Source organism: Paramormyrops kingsleyae, chromosome 5 (genome assembly GCF_048594095.1).
Source record: "Paramormyrops kingsleyae isolate MSU_618 chromosome 5, PKINGS_0.4, whole genome shotgun sequence".
NCBI lineage: Eukaryota > Metazoa > Chordata > Actinopteri > Osteoglossiformes > Mormyridae > Paramormyrops > Paramormyrops kingsleyae.
In genome coordinates, this window is record NC_132801.1 from 23,627,213 (window position 1) to 23,643,580 (window position 16,368).

The 16,368-nt window shown below is 40.2% G+C and overlaps 2 protein-coding genes across 2 annotated transcripts; both read right to left on the bottom strand.

The window, feature by feature from the left end:
- Positions 1-1,880: 1,880 nt before the first annotated feature.
- Positions 1,881-9,622, bottom strand: LOC111848628 (sulfotransferase 2B1-like). Its single transcript, XM_023820796.2, has 6 exons — positions 9,272-9,622; positions 6,560-6,771; positions 6,106-6,232; positions 5,853-5,947; positions 3,525-3,705; positions 1,881-3,134 (listed from the first exon to the last, which is right to left on the bottom strand). Exons 1-6 carry the CDS (start codon positions 9,408-9,410, stop codon positions 3,022-3,024), a joined length of 867 nt encoding a protein of 288 aa, XP_023676564.1. The 5' UTR covers positions 9,411-9,622; the 3' UTR covers positions 1,881-3,021.
- Positions 9,623-10,312: 690 nt separating this feature from the next.
- On the bottom strand, positions 10,313-16,357 carry LOC111848629 (sulfotransferase 2B1-like). Its single transcript, XM_023820797.2, has 6 exons — positions 15,852-16,357; positions 14,994-15,205; positions 14,527-14,653; positions 14,276-14,370; positions 13,321-13,501; positions 10,313-12,125 (listed from the first exon to the last, which is right to left on the bottom strand). Exons 1-6 carry the CDS (start codon positions 15,988-15,990, stop codon positions 12,013-12,015), a joined length of 867 nt encoding a protein of 288 aa, XP_023676565.2. The 5' UTR covers positions 15,991-16,357; the 3' UTR covers positions 10,313-12,012.
- Positions 16,358-16,368: the final 11 nt, after the last annotated feature.

The following is a 16,368-nucleotide window of genomic DNA, read 5'->3' on the forward strand; positions in this document are numbered from 1 at the left end:
GGTAGATTACCTGGACTCAAATAACATTTTGAGGGATAGCCAGCATGGATTTAGGAGAGGTAGATCCTGTTTAACAAATCTGTTGGAGTTTTTTGAGGAAGCTACTCAGGAAGTTGATGATAAGAAGGCCTATAATGTCATCTATTTAGATTTCCAAAAGGCTTTTGATGTTGTTCCCCACAAGAGGCTCTCACTTAAACTCAAAGCGACAGGTATTTTAGGAACTGTAGCGACTTGGATTGATAACTGGTTAACGGATAGGAAGCAGCGAGTAGTTATAAGAGGCTCGATGTCACAGTGGGCCTGCGTTCATAGTGGGGTACCGCAGGGTTCAATTTTAGGACCACTTTTGTTCCTAATTTACATAAATGATATAGACACCAATATATACAGTAAACTGGTGAAATTTGCAGATGACACCAAGGTGGGTGGTGTAGCAGATACTGAACTAGCGGCTCAGCAGCTACAGCGGGATCTTAATTTAATTAGTGACTGGGCTGACACCTGGCAGATGAAATTTAACATAGACAAATGTAAGGTACTCCATGTAGGGAGCAGAAATATAAAGTACAGGTATTTTATGGGACCTACTGAAATAAAGGTAGCTGATTATGAGAAAGACCTTGGTGTGTATGTTGATGCTTCCATGTCTCATTCTCGCCAGTGTGGGGAAGCAATAAAAAAGGCCAATAGGATGTTGGGGTACATCTCCAGGTGTGTGGAGTTTAAGTCAAGGGAGGTAATGCTAAGATTATACAATTCCTTGGTGAGACCTCACCTAGAATATTGTGTACAGGTTTGGTCACCATATCTTAAAAAGGACATAGCGGCCTTAGAAAAGGTGCAGCGTAGGGCCACAAGAATGATTCCTGGTCTTAGAGGAATGTCATACGAGGAAAGGTTATTTGAGCTAAATCTGTTCAGCCTCAAGCAAAGGAGACTGAGGGGGGACATGATCCAGGTCTATAAGATTCTAACAGGTTTGGATGCTGTTCAACCGAATAGTTACTTCAGCATTAGTTCAAATACAAGAACTCGTGGCCATAGGTGGAAATTAGCGGGAGAACATTTCAAACTGGATTTAAGGAAGCACTTCTTTACACAGCGTGTAGTCAGAGTATGGAATAGTCTTCCTGATAACGTAGTGCAAGCTGAATCCTTGGGTTCCTTTAAATCAGAGCTAGATAAGATTTTAACAACTCTGAGCTATTAGTTAAGTTCTCCCCAAGCGAGCTCGATGGGCCGAATGGCCTCCTCTCGTTTGTATAGTTCTTATGTTCTTATGTTAATTCTGTAAATTTTTGTGGGCTACTGAAGGAACAAATAATTACTGAGTTCGTGTTCATTAATGAATTGTGATGTCTTTTATCTCCAGTAGGTCCTACTTTTGATCATGATTAATATTTCAGTTAAGATAAGTATTTGTGCTCTCAAGTAAAGTGTTGCCAAAGGAACTGTTGTTTTGCAAGAATGCTGGGATTTATGTGCAAAGATTCCTGAATTTTGAGTTCAGGTTCTATAATGGCCGATTTTCTTTGCTCACATTTATAGTGACTAGCTCCACATAACAGGGCAGAGTGGTGTACACTGCAGCAACATTTCGCCTGTATGTGAGTTAATTCCTTAACACCAGACATTTCCACAAGACTGGGCCCCAGATTTGATGAGATCGGAATCATATTTCGTGCATCTGGACCTTGGCTAAAATAATATTGCTGAATTCCATTAATACTTGGGCCATCTGGATTGTTTTGTTGAAACACTAACAATGTATTCTCCTGTGTGTAGGGAACAAATGCATGTTTTTACATTTAAATGATCTTTTTGCAGTGAATTTCTCAACAGGCAGTATCTATACAAAATATATACTAAGACATCAGTACTTGTTTATAGTTTATTGATCCAAGTATAGTTTATTGTTACAGTAGCACTAACATGTAATATTCTAACATACATCGCATCAAGGCATATTTATGTAAAAAATGTTAATATTTTATTAAAGGTGAAGTACATAACATTTAATGTTGCTTAATATAAGTAAAAAGTAAGTAGAATAACATGACATCCCATCCATGGTGTCCACCTGCTTCTCGTCTTATGCTGCTTGGTTTTGGCTCTTGGCATCAAATATGAAACAAAAAAGTTGTAAGAATATCCTCCTGAGACCCCACCCATTCATTTATGTCCATTATAGTGGACATTTTGTTTTTGCATCTATCTTTTCACTGATGTAAGGACACAGGACACTGATGTAAGATGTACAGGATATTTATTCCTGTTGTACACTAAAGAGTACATGCTGTGAAATTAAAAATAAATTTGAAAAAAATCTTTTCCTTTTGTCTCAGGAGGATATAGTCCGAAGAGTAGACACATGGTATGAGAAATTTAGAGACATCAGTTGACCTAACTGTGTGTCTTTGGACTACAGAAGGAGGTTCCAGACAGACAGGGGGAGAACATGCAAACCCCACACCCAGATCCGGGACAGAGTCAAGCCCACAGCCCAGGAGGTGTGAGGCTGCAGTGAATCACAACACAGATCTGCGCTACCTGCCTGTAACTGGAAATGTCTTATGAGGAGACTACTTCAATATTAGTTTGAATACGAGAACTCATGGCCATAGGTGGGAATTAGTGGGAGAACATGTTAAACTGGATTTGAGAAAACACTTCTTTACACAGAGTGTAGTTAGAGTATGGAATAGTCTTCCTGTTAGTGTAGTGCAAGCTAAAACCCTGGGTTCCTTTAAATCAGAGCTAGATAAGATTTTAACAATTCTGAGCTATTAGTTGAGTTCTCCCCAGACGAGCTTGATGGATGGAATGGCCTCCTCTTGTTTGTAAATTTCTTATGGAAATGATTACTGTAACTTTCTAAATAACATAATGAGAACAATCTAGCTATTGTAATATTACAGTCTCAGACTGTTCAGCAGACAGAATACAACCAAGGAATAGCAGCTGGTCAGAGTTAATGTGTCACGTTGCGTAGTTGGCCAGCACTCCTAACTCCTGACATTAATCATCCCATGCAAATTTGAATGCGACGTCCCCCATTTTCTCTTTGAAAACTGTGTCGAAATGTGCAGCTTGAGCGTCGGTGAGAAAATTCCTCCAGTCTCCGGAAATTCCTGGTAGAAGACAGAAATTTCTCAACAATTTTTAGTTAAAGCTTAACTGCGTTAGTGGAACAACATGAGGCTAAGTTTAGAGATGGCGCTAGTTTGAGTCAGACTTTTTCGGGAAAGCCTGCCTTTCTTTAGCTACTTTTATGGAATACTCCCTTTGTTTCCTTGTCATTCCTTGTAGTTAGTCGTTGTTTTTCCCCTTTTGCATTTTGACCCCTAGTGGTTCTTTCCTTTGTAGTTTTACACAGTGTTTTTGTTTCTGCAATAACCCCCCCTGTGTCTCAGAGCCGCCAGTGGATCGTCACCTTTTTCTGTCTGCACCATGCCTCGCTTCCGTAACAAACAAACTGAGATATTGCCATGCTGACACAGATCTAGCAATGTTGGTCCTACCTTTCCTCAAAAACTCGGATTTCTTCTGGTCCATGAACTCCTCTGGCACCATAGAATAGTTTGACATGCTGTTTTGCTTCATGTTCTGAAACCTGCAGTGATCCGCAATCTTCCCAATGACTTCCTGGCTCAGGGATTTCCCTAAGAAACTGGATATTTTGGAGACGGACTTTTGCAGGTCCTGTGTTGAACAGCAAAAAGCAAAGGCTATAAGAAATATTTTAAATCAGAATAACTGCATTTAATCTAATGGACATATTCCACCTACGGATGGGATCTTACTATGAACTACTTATATAATTAAATACATATAATTCCATAAATATTAGAACAATGGCAGTTTTCATAAATTTGGTTTCGTACACCATCACAATGGATTTGAAATTACACAACCAAATTGCCCATAGGTATGCGTGTGGTAGTGAATGGTGTTTGACTGTGCCCCATCCTGGGGTGTCCCTTGCCTTGCACCCATGGGCTCCAGACCCCCTGTGACCCTAAATAGGGCAAGTGGTTACAGAAAATGGATGGATGGATAGATGGTATAAAATGAGCTTGATATAGTAAAGTTTGATTGCACAATATGGCAAAATGAATATCAGTAATATTTCAGCTTAAACAGTTGATAGTTAAAAAGTGATGATTTTCAAAATAGTATCATACAAAATGTACAGTATGTTATATACAGTTAGGCTCATAAGTATTTGGATTTTAAATTAAATGAATTTAGATTCGTCGCATTCACACATCATTTACTCACACACCATTTACTCACACACACCATTCACTCACACACATCATTCACTCACACATCATTCACCCACACACATCATTCACTCACACATCATTCACCCACACATCATTCACCCACACACATCATTCACCCACACATCATTCACCCACATATCATTCACCCACACACATCATTCACTCACACATCATTCACCCACACATCATTCACTCACACATCATTCACCCACACATCATTCACCCACACACATCATTCACCCACACATCATTCACTCACACATCATTCACTCACACCATTCACTCACACATCATTCACTCACACATCTTTACTCACACACATCATTCACTCACACATCATTCACTCACACATCATTCACCCACACATCATTCACCCACACACATCATTCACCCACACATCATTCACTCACACATCATTCACTCACACCATTCACTCACACATCATTCACTCACACATCTTTACTCACACACATCATTCACTCACACATCATTCACTCACACATCATTCACTCACACCATTCACTCACACATTATTCACTCCCACACATTATTCACTCACACACACCATTCACTCACACCATTCACTCACACATCATTCACTCACACATCATTCACTCACACACATCATTCACTCACACATCTTTACTCACACACATCATTCACTCACACATCATTCACTCACACACATCTTTACTCACACACATCATTCACTCACACATCATTCACTTACACACATCATTCACTCATGCATCATTCACTCACACACATCCTTCACTCACACATTATTCACTCACACACATCATTCACTCATGCATCATTCACTCACACATTATTCACTCCCACACATTATTCACTCACACACACCATTCACTCACACATCATTCACTCACACATCATTCACTCACACACATCATTCACTCACACATCATTCACTTACACACATCATTCACTCATGCATCATTCACTCACACACATCCTTCACTCACACATTATTCACTCACACACATCATTCACTCACACATCATTCACTCACACATCATTCACTTACACACATCATTCACTCATGCATCATTCACTCACACATTATTCACTCCCACACATTATTCACTCACACACACCATTCACTCACACATCATTCACTCACACATCATTCACTCACACATCATTCACTCACACACATCATTCACTCACACATCTTTACTCACACACATCATTCACTCACACATCATTCACTCACACACATCTTTACTCACATCATTCACTCACACATCATTCACTTACACACATCATTCACTCATGCATCATTCACTCACACACATCCTTCACTCACACACATTATTCACTCACACACCATTCACTCACACACACATGCACACCTATGGGCAATTTGGTAACTCCAGTCAGCCTCAGCATGTTTTTGGACTGTGGGGGGAAACCGAGGTACCTGAAGGAAACCCAACAATGACACAAAGAGAAAGTGGTCAAATCTTTTCCTAATTTTCAGCATGTGACATGAAAATGATATAAATAGGAAAAACATATTTGTCTATTACAACATACCAGTATCATTTCCTCATATGAGATGTACATGGTCTGGTCTTGGTCCTGTGCAGAAATCCATCCCTTCACATGATCGAACCAGGAGCCAAATAATACTGTAAAAAAAAGAAAAATTCAGCTAATTAAAATTCATAAACAGTACAATAATAATTATGATTATTGTTAAATTGTGGGCATATTTAAATATTAAAACATGATGTGGTTGCAATCCGCTTTTGTGATGAGTTTGCTTGAAAAATAGCTCATGCAGTACCTTTTCCATCCAAGAACTTTGACAAAAACTCATCTTTTGTCCCTGGGTTTACCAAGTAAGATGCCATCCCATAGTAGTGGTAAGAGGACGTGAAAACATCTTTTGGGTTCCGCGTAACATAAATCACCTGTGGGTCATTTCAGATTATTTGAGTACTATTCTTGTACACATCATAATTTACTAAAAGTCATATACACAAATAACAGAAATGTCAATTGCCATATATTTCGATGGCAAAGAATTACAAAGAACAACGCAAAGAATGTTTTCACCAGTAATTATACGCATAAAGACAATACGTACAAATACCATGTTCAGCATACATGTACTTCTGTTGTCACACCTCGCAGGTGTCATTATGAAACGAGCTGCATGCGGCTTTTACGGTCAGACTCATCCGCCCTGCGAGACTCGTAAACCTTACGAACCTTACTCTCTCCCCCAGCAGTCTTACCTTGGGCTTCACTTTGAAGAAAGACTCCGGCATCATGGAGTAATGAAGGTGCGTGGCAAAATAGCGAGGAGAGGGTCTCTGCTCCAGGTTCAGCAGAATTGCACGCTGCCCCTCCAGCCAGGGCAGACGGTCCCAGTTGGGAATGCTGAGTACAGGCTGCATATCTCCCTCGCTTATGATCAAGGGAACTATCTCCTGCATCCAAGTAGTGCCTTCACATTCACCACGGTGGGCATTGGGGGTTGAAGCAGTATAGACATATTAATGAAAGCAGCAGCTGTTTTCATCGGCGGTGGGTGCTGCCCTCATTTCACCGCATTGCCATTAAATACAGAGAGTTTCTGACTATTAAAATTCAGCTCACACACAGAGTATTCCAAGTCATTATCACCAGACTCACTCTGAACAAACATAACAAGAACAGCATTTTAAAACTACTACAAATAAACAGTGTATATGAACATACTTGGCCAAAAAAACTGAATCTGATTCTGAACTATAGCCTGTATATCAAGTAAAGTAAAGCTTTATTGTCATTTCGGCCACGTGCACCACACGAAGGAACATTACTCCTGGACCCACGGTGTGACATTCATGACATGACAAACATTACACTGCATAGTGCAACATGTATAATGATTGCGCAGCTGGTTATATATGGACAGACGAATGTTAATTTAAACTATTTCAACAAAACACACAAAGGAAAACATTTACAGAAATTAATACATTGATTCCAGTTATTTTCAAAACCAAGACAACGGATATGTTCATTTGCACATCCATCAGCATTCAAAAGAGCAGCGATTCTCAACCCACGGGTTGCGACCCAAATTTAGGTCGCGGCAAGTTCTGAAAGGGTCGCGAGGTAGAGTTGGAAAAGTAAGCATTTTAAAACCAGCACCCAATTTCAGATTCCCCAGCCCTTATCGTAGAATTAATGTATATTAACGGATCTTGGGACTGCAAATGGATGCTTAGCGCAAAACCAGTGAATGCTCAACCAATCCAAGAACCCAAACCACAGATGTTTAATATAAAATCCACTGGCACATCCAATCAGGTTTATGTGATGGGTCCTGGCTGAGGACATTCTAAAACGCTTAACGTGAAAACGCTTAATGTGAATTAATGTACTAAAAAAGCGACCAAAAATCACCAAATTTCTCACAGACATATCTTTTGGAATGTCCCATTGGCGGGCGAACATTGCAAGGTGGTTTATCGTAGCGTAAATGTAAACCTGTAAAGTATATATATATATATATATATATATATATATATAGGCGCATATATATATATATAGGCGCATATATATATATATATATATATATATATATATATATATATATATATATATATATATATATATATATAGTAAGGCTGTCAAAATTAACGGGTTAACGCGGATTAATCGATCATCATGATTAATCTGATTAAAATTTTTTAATCGCAACAAATCGCAGTACACAAGAATAAATGGCCAGGGAACTCGTATTATTCCGGAGTTTTGAAGCCGGAAGTAACAATTACATGCGCGCTCCCGTTTCACGGACATCCGAGAAATATCTCGGAGCAGCACAGAGGATCCCGAGTTCAGAATCTGAGATGGCTGCGCCTTTTATCAACAGAAGGGAAAGTTGTAGTTTTATACTGTTTAAGAACTAGGCCTACTTCTCATTTGTGGCTCATTAAATCGGTCGCACACACTATACCGTCCAACTTATCTGTGGACGTGTTTTATACATAAATCATGGCGCGTAATATGTTATCAATTGATATTGCTAACAATGGCAATTAACTGGGTTAGAATTGGATTTCATGATTAGTCGGATTATTTGTCGGATTTACGGTAGTTCAGGCTAATTGTAAGTGAACGAAGATAAAGACCATTTAAACTGAGGTACCTTAAATACGACAAGTTGTCCGGCTAAGCAAAATATCTTGCTTTTTGATATGGGTCCATGGTATTGCACTTCTGTGGCAGATGGAATGCATCCGACTCCTGTTCAAGATGTTCAATAAACTGTTAAGTGCATAGGCCTATATAGCCTATTACCTTTTTTTCTTGAGTCTGTTTGCTCATGCAAAATGAATTGTGATTAATATAGATTAAAAATGAATGATATTTAATCGTGATTAATCTAAATTAATCCACAACAACCCTGTGATTAATATGATTAAAAATTGTAATCGTTTGACAGCACTAATATATATATATATATATAGGGTCGCGACTAGGCTGGCATGGGAAAAATTGGGTCGCAGTGCAAAAAAAGTTGAGAACCATTGCAGTAGAGGGTCCAACTGAAAGGTTCGGTTAATACTTTTAACTTGAAGTCATAACTTAACACTGAACACTTCCATATCCATTGGCAGCTTTCTGTTTCCCCCCCCCCTTTTTTTCCCCATATTTACGTGTCAAGGCAAAGTGTCTTAAATGGTTACACAGTATTCTCAAGTCCCCCCCCCCAAGGAAGAGGATGCGAGGCTGTGTGTTTAGTTTATCCTCCCAAAAACATGTGCGCTGCCTGAACTGGTTTCTCTTAAGTGATCTCGGGGTGCGTGAGTGTTTCCTGTAATGGACTGGTTTCCCGTCAAGGGTCCCCCCCCCCGCCACGGGCCCCGTGCTGTACTGACTATAGGCAGTAATGGAAGAAGACTTCAAGCTGCGTGTCAGTGCGAACGACATGGACAGTCGAGATAACTTACCTGACCTGGGATAAGTTGCGATTATGATGTCATCCTGGCGAAAGGCGAGTCCTTCCATATACTGGAGGGACTCTGGTGGGCTGTGGTATTTGGGGACGTAGACGCCTTTATACTCCGAATAGAGCTCCGCTTCAGTCATGTCTACTGTTTAGAGATCTGATCCTAATAACTATGCAGAGATTCGGCGATCGTCCTCAACCCCTAGCGAAGAGCTCAGTCTGAGGAAAACTTCACCCGATTTGCCTGTCTGGACAAAGGTTATTATCTCGGCTGTTATCTTTAATTTCAGTACAGCGTACCTCCCAACCCCAACTGACTCCAGTTGCTTCCTAGGCAAAGCTTTTTATGGTCAATACTTCCGATATCCGCTGTTAAAATGTCTCTGCCTCCATATCTAATCATGGTCTGTGCATTTTTTACTTTTTATATATTTCTAATATTTTTTTAAAAACTTAGTTTATTATGGTAGTTTCTTTAACATACCGTCATATAGGGCTACACAGTCATGCCATATATATTATTTTAAATTGAAAATGTGCAAGCTAAGAAATTTTAGAAACTGATCGAGTTTGTAATTAAAAAAGTAATCATTTTCTTAGCAAGGAATTTGTGTTACAGTTTGCATTTTTATTATTTTAATATCTCTGGATTTTTTTATTTTTAATGTTTTACATTTTGCATCTACTTATGTTTAAAAAATTGATAGATGCTGTGTAATATATAAACAAGAAAATAAGTAAACAAACAAATAAATAAAGAAGACTCAAACAAAATGTCCCTCGTATGCTAACCTCTACAAATGTATGGGGATGTGTGTAAAAATTAATGTCGTTTTCTTTGGGTTCACTATGGATATTTTAAAAGACTAATTATGAATTTGATCTTAATATATACGATACATCAAGTATTCAGTAATTAAACAGAATTTATTTTTTCACTTGAACAAATGTTCCCTCTAGTGGTCATGTTATTAAAGGATTGGCTGTTGCTACTGTACGTGCACTATGGTCTGTATTACTTTCCTTATCAAAATTTAAGAAGTCAGTCTTATGAAATTTTTTTATTTGACTTTATTGACATTTTTATTGAAACATTTAAAATGGAATTAGTGTAGAGTAAATTTGGATTAATTTCTAAGTCTATAAATCATTTGAGGTATTTGAACCATATACCTCTGTTGCCCCTTTTTCAGGTCTTTTCTTCGGATATTAAGTTCTTTCCCCAGAAACGAGAATTCCCCTGCGGGGAGCATCATTTACATCTTCTGGTTTTTTTATTTCAAGGCCTGTGACTCTAGCATATTCCCCACATGTTGAGAATGCAGCTTCCTTTACAGATTCCCTGTTACAGTTTTTCTTGAATGTTTTGACCTGCTGAAAGAAACTGGGACCCACTCGGTCTTCATCATCACCATCTCAGCAGACCTGAAGTCATGTCTTGTAAATGTCATAACACTTTTTCATTGGATCCACACATTTTTCACACCCATTTGCAAAACAGTTAACACAGATGTCATTCAAGCAGCCCAAACGCCATTGTTTTAACTCTGGTGACCAAACAGAAACCATCTATACCCAATTCTTTTCTTAATTTCTTATACTCTGATAGATTTGGTTTGCATGTATTTTCTGTAATATTTACATTATTTCAGTTTTCAGCCAGAGTTTGAAAAAAAAGTCATGGAATCAATAAAATTTGCATCAAATTCTTTGCAAGAAGCCAAATTTGACACAGCCTATGTAGAAAGATAACAGATGACACTGGCATGACAGCTATGTAATAGGCTACAATGACAAGCAATGGTGCACTGATTCGCACTGAGTGCTGCATTTTGTTGTCCATTGTATAATGATTGATTAGAAGAGCTCATACACTTGTTTGCAAGTTGTGTTGTTTGAAGGCAAAATTTGCTTTTGTTTCATATTTTAAATGTTTTGGCACGGTTAGAGCCTTTTGCAAACAAAATGTGTCACCATGAGTGCCACTGTTTAGACCTGTTTGTTAACGGTTTTGAAAATGTGGAGTTTGAGTTGACTGCTACATGAAAGCGATCAAGAAAAACTGTAAATTGCTGGCTTCCTGCTGCGATGGCAAAGAGCAAATGTGCCAAGGACACTTATTATGATGGTCTGCTGGAAAAGTGTAAATATGAAAGAGAAATATAGAAGTTTGTATGTATGAAAGAGAAATATAGTAGTTTGTATAAAACAATTCATCACAGACAGCAGGCGCATGCTGTAGGAAATTTAGAGACATCAGTTGAACTAACTGCATGTCTTTGGACTACAGAAGGAGGTTCCAGACAGACAGGGGGAGAACATGCAAACCCCACACCCAGATCCGGGATTGAGAGTCAAGCCCACAGCCCAGGAGGTGTGAGGCTGCAGTGAATCAAACACTGGCTTAGTTTCAATAGATGATAACAGCACAACACAGATCTGTGCTACCTGCCTGTAACTGGAAATGTCTTATGAGGAGAGGTTAGCTGAACTGAATCTGTTCAGCCTTGAGCAAAGGAGACTAAGGGGGGACATGATCCAGGTGTATAAGATTCTAACAGGTCTGGATGCTGTTCAGCCAAATGGCTGAATATTAGTTTAAATACTAGAACTCATGGCCATAGGTGGAAATTAGTGGGAGAACATGTTAAACTGGATTTGAGAAAACAGTTTTTTACACAGCGTGTAGTTACGTTTTTTATGTCACGTTGCGTAGTTGGCCAGCACTCCTAAGTCCTGACATTAATCATCCCATGCAAATTTGAATGCGACGTCCCCCATTTTCTCTTTGAAAACTGCGTCGAAATGTGCAGCTTGAGCGTCGGTGAGAAAATTCCTCCAGTCTCCCGAAATTCCTGGTAGAAGACAGAAATTTCATTGCATGCACCTCTGCCCCATGCTACAACTGTAGCACAAGAATTAAACTGTGTTCCTTGGAAGGCATGCGAGTATAAACCTTAGAAATTTCTTTCACACTCTTTCTCATATTTCATCCATTCAAAATTCTGCATGATTTGAGGATGAAATTCATATATTCAGAAGTAACATGGTGGCTCACAGCTCCAGGGATGGTGGATCAAATCCCACAACCACTCTGTGTGTGGAGTTTGCATCTTCTCCTCATGTTTACACAGATTTCCTCTAGTCATTCTTGAGTCTTCCTAAAATCCAAAAATGTGGGGTCTCTTAAATTTCCCAAAATGTGGGGTCCCATTGTTAAATTTCCCATTGTCATGCCTCAGTGGGCGGGGCCACGCAACTAAGCCTCGCTCCGATCGCCTATTTAACCGGCACTCCGACTAACAACAGTTGCGAAATATTGTTGCTCTCATGTGCCCTACTAAGCATTCTATCTCTCTTGTCCTTTGTGCTACGTCCTCTTCCCCGCCTGCCTTGCCTGCCCTGCTTGCCTCGCCTGCCTGCTCTGCCTGCCTCGCCTTCCTGATCCCTGCCCTGCTTCATCTGTGTTCCCTGGTGTGCCTGTCTTCCTGTCCAGTGCCTCCTCATAGGATTGATCTCTCCGGCTCACGACCCTCTGCCTGCCTTATCGACTACCGCTCGTTGCCTGCCCCTTTGGATTTGTCTGTTGTTTGGTGTCCCAATAAACATCTGGGTCTACTGCATCTGGGTCCAGCTTGATCTGTTCCTCCCGGATGTGACACCCTTAGTATGTTTCCTGGGATACACTGAGGGTTCACTGTGACCAGATAAGTGCTTTTGAAAGATTAATATCTAATATATTTTAACAGTAACCATACAAAACATAATCATCCAGCCATATTTCCACTGTTAGTCCAGTACAGGTTCTTGGGGAAACCCCTGCCATGTGCCCATTATAGTGCACCCAGTACAGGCACCGCAGAGATGCCAGTTTGCTGCGGTTTGGGACTGGAAACTCACACAACACAGGAAGAACAAACTCCACACACAGGAAGCCAGAGGCAGGATTCAGACCCCAAACCAGAAGCTACAGAGGTGCCTTTAAAGTCTCCATATGACCAACAAACAGATGTTGTCACACTGACACTGATATAGCAATGTTGGTCCTACCTTTCCTCAAAAACTCGGATTTCTTCTGGTCCATGAACTCCTCTGGCACCATAGAATAGTTTGACATGCTGTTTTGCTTCATGTTCTGAAACCTGCAGTGATCCGCAATCTTCCCAATGACTTCCTGGCTCAGGGATTTCCCTAAGAAACTGGATATTTTGGAGACGGACTTCTGCAGGTCCTGTGTTGAAAAGCAAAAAGCAAAAGTTATAAGTAATACATTAAATGAGTACAACTGCATTCATGCATATTTATGAGAAGGTTTGTATCAGACATGTAGGGGGAGTAAAATGCACATATTCTATCAATGTATGGGATCTTAATATGAACTATACACACACACACACACACACACATTTATATGTATGTATAACATGCTGTATGTATATGTTGTATGCTAATGCTCTGCAAGTCCTACTTTTTAACTGTAAACTATGTAAACTATTTAAGATGAAATGTTACTTCATGTAACTTTGGCATGTCTGTTGTAAAATCACATATTTCTATATGAAGCTGTATACCAATGTTGCCAAATCTTTTCCTTATTTTCAGATTGCATTTTAAGAAAACTGAAAAATTATATGAATGGGATAAATGTTTTCATATTACAACATACGGTTAGGGGCGGCACAATGGTGCAGTGATTAGAACTGCTGCCTCACACCTCTGGAACGAGGGTTCAAGACGTTGCCATGGCTCGATGTGTGTGAAGTTTGCATGTTGTCCTCATGTTGTCGTGGGATTTCCTCTGGGTGGTCCAGGTTTCCCTCCACAGTCCAAAGACATGCTGAGGCAGGAGTGGTGTGTGAGTGTGTGGTGTGTGAGTGTGTGAGCGTGTGGTGTGTGAGCGTGTGGTGTGTGAGCGTGTGGTGTGTGAGTGTGCCCTGTGATGGGTTGTTGTTCCCTGCCTTGGACTTCAATAGGACAAGCAGCTTCAGAAAATGGGTAGACATACCAGTATCATTTCCTCATATGAGATGTACATGGTCTGGTCTTGGTCCTGTGCAGAAATCCATCCCTTCACATGATCAAACCAGGAGCCAAACATTACTGCAAAAGATGGAGAGATACAAGTAATTTAAACTAATTAACAACACAATAATGCTTATGATCATTGTGATATTGCGGGCATATTTAAATATTAAAACCAGGTGTGGCTACAATCCGCTTTTGTAATGAATTTGTTTAAAATAGCTCATGCAGTACCTTTTCCATCCAAGAACTTTGACATAAACTGATCTGTTGTGCCTGGGTTTACCAAGTAAGATGCCATCCCATAGTAGTGGTAAGAGGACGTGAAAACATCTTTTGGGTTCCGCATAACATAAATCACCTGTGAGTCATAGCACATTATTCAGGTACTATTCAAATACTCAAAAGGTCTTCCTAAGAATCATAGAAATATTACAGGAATATTAATTGGTGTGTATATCAATGGCGGTTTTTATTGTTGATGTAACAAAGAATAATGCAAAGAATGTTTTCAGTAATAATTATAAGCATAAAGACAGTACGTACAAGTATTGTCAGAAATACCATGTTCAGTACTTCTGTTGTCACACCTCGCAGGTTTCATTATGAAATGAGCTGCATGCGGCTTTTACGGTCAGACTCATCAGCGCTGCGAGACTCGTAAACCTTACGAACCTTACTCTCTCCCCCAGCAGTCTTACCTTGGGCTTCACTTTGAAGAAAGACTCCGGCATCATGGAGTAATGAAGGTGCGTGGCAAAATAGCGAGGAGAGGGTCTCTGCTCCAGGTTCAGCAGAATTGCACGCTGCTCCTCCAGCCAGGGTACTCGGTCCCAGTTGGGAATGCTGAGTACAGGCTGCATATCTCCCTCGCTTATGATCAAGGGAACTATCTCCTGCATCCAAGTAGTGCCTTCACATTCACCACGGTGGGCATTGGGGGTTGAAGCAGTATAGACATATTAGTGAAAGCAGCAGCTGTTTTAATAAGTGCCGTGTGCTGCCTGCATTTCATCCAACTATACCGAGGGAGTTTCTGAAGGTATCCATGCAGTAGAGGGTCGAGCTAAAAGGTTCAGTTAACACTTCTAATTTGAAGACGCTAAACACTTCCATATCCATTGGCAGCTTTCATGTTAATTTAATATTTACGTAACAAAAATTGGGTCGCAGTGCAAAAAAGGTTGAGAATCACTGCAATAGAGAGTCCAACTTAGATTCGTCATGAATGTGAGTTGTTGTTATTCAGCCTGTTCTATCTTTTTTAACTTTGAGCACCCGCCCCTTTAAACGTCTCTGCACGGCCCTGCTGGAAGTCATAACTTCACGCTGAACATTTCCATATCCACTGGAAGCTTTCTGTATTTTCTTAAAATATATATTTACGTATCTAGGCAAAGTGCCACAAATGGTTACACAGTATTCTCAAGGGTCCCCCCCCCACCCCCACAGCGACGGCCCCGTACTGTACTGACTATAGGCAGTAATGGAAGAAGGCTTCACGCCGTTGTGAGCGCTGCGTGTCAGTACGAACGACATATGGAGTTGAGATAACTTACCAGACTTCGGATAAGTTGCGATTATAATGTCATCCGGTCGAAAGGCGAATCCTTCCATATACTGGAGGGATTCTTGTGGGTGCAAGCATTTTGGGATATAGACGCCTTTGTACTCCGAATAGAGCTCCGCTTCAGTCATGTCTACTGTTTAGAGATTTGATCCTAATAACTATGCAGAAATTCCTCAATCCCTAGCAAAGAGATCAGTTTGAGGAAACCTTTACCCGAAATTCCTGTCTGGATAAAGGTCATTATCTCGGCTGTTATCTGTAACTAAACCACGCCTACCTTCGAACCCCGAAGTGACTCCAGCTGTATCCTAGAGGAAGTTTTTTTTACGGCTAATGCTTTCGATTTCGGCTGTTAAAATGACGGTATGGGTCTGGTTTCACTCGCTCTCTACACTTGGATTTCCACTTGGATTACGCTTTTCCACTGCAACTGGTACTGGACTTTTGGTCGCCTACTAAAAAATCGGTACTGCCCTTTTAAACTGACGTTTGGTCCAACACCTGTA

Excerpts from the sequence above, each read along its gene's own strand:
- LOC111848628 (XM_023820796.2), bottom strand. The coding sequence starts at position 9,410 with ATGACTGAAGCGGAGCTCTATTCGGAGTATAAAGGCGTCTACGTCCCC. Across the intron at positions 6,772-9,271 it reads CGCAACTTATCCCAGGTCAG|GCACTACTTGGATGCAGGAG; the intron begins GTAAGTTATCTC and ends GTGAATGTGAAG. Across the intron at positions 6,233-6,559 it reads TCTTCAAAGTGAAGCCCAAG|GTGATTTATGTTACGCGGAA; the intron begins GTAAGACTGCTG and ends AATGACCCACAG.
- LOC111848629 (XM_023820797.2), bottom strand. The coding sequence starts at position 15,990 with ATGACTGAAGCGGAGCTCTATTCGGAGTACAAAGGCGTCTATATCCCA. Across the intron at positions 15,206-15,851 it reads CGCAACTTATCCGAAGTCTG|GCACTACTTGGATGCAGGAG; the intron begins GTAAGTTATCTC and ends GTGAATGTGAAG. Across the intron at positions 13,502-14,275 it reads CATATGAGGAAATGATACTG|GACCTGCAGAAGTCCGTCTC; the intron begins GTATGTCTACCC and ends TTTTCAACACAG.